Source organism: Populus euphratica, unplaced genomic scaffold, assembly GCF_000495115.2.
Source record: "Populus euphratica unplaced genomic scaffold, PopEup_1.0 scaffold158.1, whole genome shotgun sequence".
Taxonomy (NCBI): Eukaryota; Viridiplantae; Streptophyta; class Magnoliopsida; order Malpighiales; family Salicaceae; genus Populus; species Populus euphratica.
Genome location: NW_011499913.1, coordinates 551,553 through 556,464, shown reverse-complemented (window position 1 = coordinate 556,464; position 4,912 = coordinate 551,553). Strand labels below are relative to the sequence as shown.

Below are 4,912 nucleotides of genomic sequence, written 5' to 3'. Positions count from 1 at the left end.
ATTGTGAACGTGAAAGCAGCAGCAGCAATAACCAATTTGGCAGGGTAGCCATTAAAGTTTAGGAAAGGGACTCCTAGTATGTTTGGAAGCCGTAACCTCCACAGCCTCCCATAAGTCAGCATTAAACCTCCCCACCTCCCCCTCCAACCCCTCTCTTCCATCGATTATGAACATAATTATAAAACCCCATTCAAGGTTCCGATTTGTGGATCATATGGGGATCATGTGGGTTAATTTGAAAAGACTCAAAACGATGTTATTTAGAAGGGGGAAAAAACCAGTTTTTTCATTAATTCGACCTGGACCGACTCCTGATTGCTGAGTTATTAAATTGATCTACCAAACCGGGCCGGATCTTATAGGTAGGATGGGGGTGGTGGAGAAGAGAACTTGCGCCAACACGCTATTGGAAGGTTAAGCAAGTCCAACCAAAAATGGGGACCCCCCTAGAAAACTTTTTCATCGTCTGTTTTTGTGGCTTTTAGCAGCTAAAAAGCTTTGATCAACTGAAAAACCTCATGACTCGATATTTCAGATGCTAATAAAGATTTTGGTGTCACTTTTTCAACTTTGGAAGTGCAAAGTACTTGATTTAATGAAGTGCAAAAACAGAACATACTCAGCTGGTCAGATTTTCAAAGTTAAACATAAGAATGGGACACAAAGTAAAAACCGAGGACAGTGTCCTAAAGACAAACTGTAACACGCAATTTAACAATGTTCCCAGGGAATTTATGGAGGTGAACAGAGATAAGAATATATGAGGAGAGAAGTAAAGAAGGCCCAGTACAACTACAGCTGCCAAAGCTCAAGGGTTTCTTGGAGTAGCATTAAAGACACTGCACTATATCTTCTTCACTGTTACAACACCTACACCCGAAAACAAATATTTTTCCAAGAAAAAGGAGTCTAGGAAAACAATGTGCTAGATTTATAGGCAGAAAATTAGAACTTATGCTTTGATGATTTCTCGTTGAGGAACATGGGTTGTGCTCCTCAGATTCTCCACATGATCTTCATCACCACTGTTTTTATGCTTGTACTATCACAAAGTGCCCACCTTTTGATTTCTGATGCTTCATTGGACGCACAAGGGTACTTCAAAGCTCCTGGCCTACCAAGGGTGGATTTCGTGGAGGAAAGTACTGAAGATGTTAATGATGAGAAGAGAATTGACAAAGTTTCAGGAGAAGATGAGAATGAAGGGAAAGAAGCATTGATCGTTCAAAAGTTTAGAGCTTTACTTGGACTAAAGAGTTCCAAAAGAAGAAGCTCGTCAGTTGAGTTTGTGTCGCCAGCACCTTCCCCATCACCCACCATTGAAGCTGAGCCTCCAGCTTTTGCTCCTGCTCCTGCTCCAAAGCTACCAGTTCATGTACATTCCTATTCTCCACCACATCACAACCATCAAGCCTCACCACCACACAAGATTTGGAGGGGGGAGCACGAAGATAAGAGTAGGTTTGAGACAATTCTTGTAGCAGTTCTAGGGTCTATAGGAGCTGCCTTCTTGTTTTGTGTTCTTGGGTTCATTTGGTTCTCTGGCAAATTCTTGGAGCAAAGGAAAAAATATGCAAGAAAAACTTCGGAGCAAGGGAAAAGAGGAGGTAGCAGAGGTGAATCGAAGTTTGTGAGTTCTCAAAAGTCACCAAGCAAGCTGTGCTTAAATCCTGCCCTTGATCTCTTGTATCTTAATTCAATAGAAAAGGATTTGGAGCAACAAACTACTTATCTTAATCGAACTCCTGAAACTGTAAACACGTTATCAAATCATAGCACACCGAAGTCTACAATACATGAGAGGCTGGAATCAAAGCAAGAATTGGTAATGAAATCAGATTCTGATAATGCCAGTAGTTCTTCCACGAGGGAAATCAAGCATGTTCATGATAATTTGGAAACGGTAATGTATGAATCTGATGGTGGTAACTCTTCGTCTGGGGATAAAATTATTCCCGCTGAATATCATTCATCAGATGACGAATCTTTTCACTCTCTTGTTGATTCTCGATCATCTAATGCTCGGCTTTCGAATGCTTCGGCTGGTAGTCTCAACGATATTTCTGAAATTTCCCCCTCAAACGCACTAAAGATAATGCCATCTCCTTCACCAGCTCCAAAAAATCCAAACATTCAAGAAGAAACACTAGTTCATGATAAGAATTTTACAACTCAATCCCCGTCACTGCCACTGCCACCGCCACCGCCACCGCCCCCTCCCCCTCCACCCCCTCCACCCACTTTGGCACAAAGAATGTGCAAACCTCCTTCAAGCACATCTTCGCAGTCTACCAGAATGGCATCTGAAGCTTCAAGTTCTTCTACAATTCCAAATTTATCACCTCCTAGGAAGCCAGGTGCTTCTTCAGGATCAAACCGAACACCTCGTAATGACTTGCCGAGTTCACCTCAAAAGTCTCCCAGACCTACAGGTGCGCTATTAAGTATTCCTCCTCCGCCATGCCCACCTCCATTTCAGAAAGGAAATGATAGCTCTGCCAATGGCCCACCTCCTCCACCATGCCCAGCTCCATTCCTGAAAGGGAACATTGGCTTTGCCACTGGGCCACCTCCTCCGCCATCTCAGCTTTCTCAATATACACCACTGGGAAAAGATGGAGCACCACTGACAAAATTGAAGCCACTTCATTGGGACAAAGTTAGAGCGGCACCAGACAAAAGCATGGTGTGGGACAAGATAAGATCAAGCTCATTTGAGTAAGTTTGTGAATTTGTATTACTTCAAAGTTCCAATCTTCCGCTTGGAGTTTACTAACATGAGGTTTCTGTAATAGATTCGATGAAGAGATGATTGAATCACTATTTGGGTACAACTTCCAAAGCACAGAGAAGAATGATGAAGCAAAGAGCAAAACTCCTTCACCAAGCAAGCATGTGCTTGAGCCAAAGAGACTGCAGAACATCACCATTCTCTCAAAAGCCATAACTGCAACTGCTGAGCAAGTGTGTGGTGCACTAATGAGAGGTGTGTTTTGTAAACTTGAAAGGCCCTGAAATATCTCAAAATCCTCTTCCAATAGTAAACAGCAAAGCTGAACAGAATTTTAAATTTTGCAAAAGCAGACAATACATCATTTTAGGATCAAAGTTAGAAATTTGAAGCAAAAGTGCATCTCCTCCTGCAAATGGATTCCTGATAGATGCCTTATCATTACAACGAACTATAAATTCTTTGGATACATTTCGTTACAAAGGAGTACTGTGTACAAATATACACATAACATATATGCTATATGCCTACAACAACTGACTAATAATGTGGACAACAGGGGATGGCTTGTGTTTACAACAACTCGAGGCACTGGCAAAGATGGCACCTACTGAGGAAGAAGAGGCTAAGCTATTCGGTTATAAAGGAAACATCAATGAGTTGGGGTCTGCAGAGAAGTTTGTTCGAGTAGTTCTTAGCATAACATTTGCCTTTCAACGAGTTGAAGCCATGCTTTATAGAGAAACTTTTGAAGATGAGGTGGTTCATCTGAGAAACTCTTTTTCGATGCTAGAGGTAACCATCAAACACGCAAACTTTTCATCAAAACGATATTTCAACACATCTAATCCCTCTTCCTTTCTAATTCTTGTTCTCTACCAGGAAGCCTGCAAAGAACTCAGGTCAAGCAGACTTTTCTTAAAGTTGCTTGAAGCAGTGCTCAAAACAGGCAACCGGATGAATGTGGGGACGATCAGAGGAGGTGCAAAAGCATTCAAACTCGATGCACTCCTTAAACTTTCTGATGTGAAAGGAACAGATGGTAAAACTACCTTGCTCCACTTCGTTGTCCAAGAAATAATCCGGTCGGAAGGGATTCGAGTATCAGATAGCATTATGGGGAGGATCAATCAGAAAAACAAAACTAAAACCGTCGAAGAAAGGGAAGAAGATTACAGAAGAATGGGACTCGACCTGGTTTCAGGTCTAAGCACGGAACTCTACAATGTCAGGAAAACAGCTACAATAGACCTTGATGTTCTTGCAAGTTCAGTCTCAAACCTATCGGATGGAATGGAAAAAATAAAGCAGCTAGTAAACAAGGACTTAATGACCGATGAAAAGAGCAGAAACTTTGTTCACACGACGAAAACCTTCCTAAATTATGCAGCAAGGAATCTAAAGGAGTTGCACGAAGAAGAAGGTAGAGTCATGTTGCATGTTAGAGAAATTACAGAATACTTCCATGGATATGTAAGCAGGGAAGAATCCAATCCACTTCGTATTTTCGTGATTGTAAGAGACTTTCTGGGAATGTTAGATCATGTCTGTAAAGAACTTAAGAGCCTCAAAGTCCCTAGCAGTCCAAACCCTCTTGCTCCATTTAGGTAGACTGGATCTTTGCATTGCGTGTTTAGAGGATTATCATCCAATCACCAACTTGAATGTAACCTTCTTTTTATGAATTTCGTGTAGATTTTTTGGGTTGTTTAGATTAATTGCCTTGTGACTAGTCCCAACTAGCTAGAATCTGGTCTTTGTTCAATTGATTGAATTAGAATGAATCGAGCACATCAAGGATTTGTAATAACAGTCTCGTGGAGTTTCCACCGATCTTGCTTATTCTTCCTCCTCGCAGCTTCTTCTGATGCGTTGATGACGTCCATTTCCACCACTGTGAATCAGAAGCCAAAGAATTAATCCCAGCAGCCTTTTCAAGTATTCTACTCCCTCTTCTAGCCTCTTCAAGTCTTCGCTCGACTCCCTCTACCTTTGTTCTGTACTTTGCTTTCTTTTACTCGAACATGAAGAGTGAGGGAAAGTTTAGCAAGGAACGTGTGAGACTGTGAGTGAAGAGAGGGAATTGCATGGGATTTATACAACGAAGGGAAACGGAGGATAGATTTAACTGGTCTCAACCAAGCTAATAAATCCGGTCAATTTAAAATGAATTTTTTAATA

At 41.5% G+C, this 4,912-nt stretch overlaps 1 protein-coding gene across 1 annotated transcript; it reads left to right on the top strand.

The window, feature by feature from the left end:
- Positions 1-551: 551 nt before the first annotated feature.
- On the top strand, positions 552-4,564 carry LOC105134216 (formin-like protein 11). The gene is made up of 4 exons (XM_011038555.1): positions 552-2,718; positions 2,796-2,986; positions 3,291-3,526; positions 3,614-4,564. The coding sequence occupies exons 1-4, from the start codon at positions 983-985 to the stop codon at positions 4,340-4,342; spliced, it is 2,892 nt and encodes a 963-aa protein (XP_011036857.1). The 5' UTR covers positions 552-982; the 3' UTR covers positions 4,343-4,564.
- Positions 4,565-4,912: the final 348 nt, after the last annotated feature.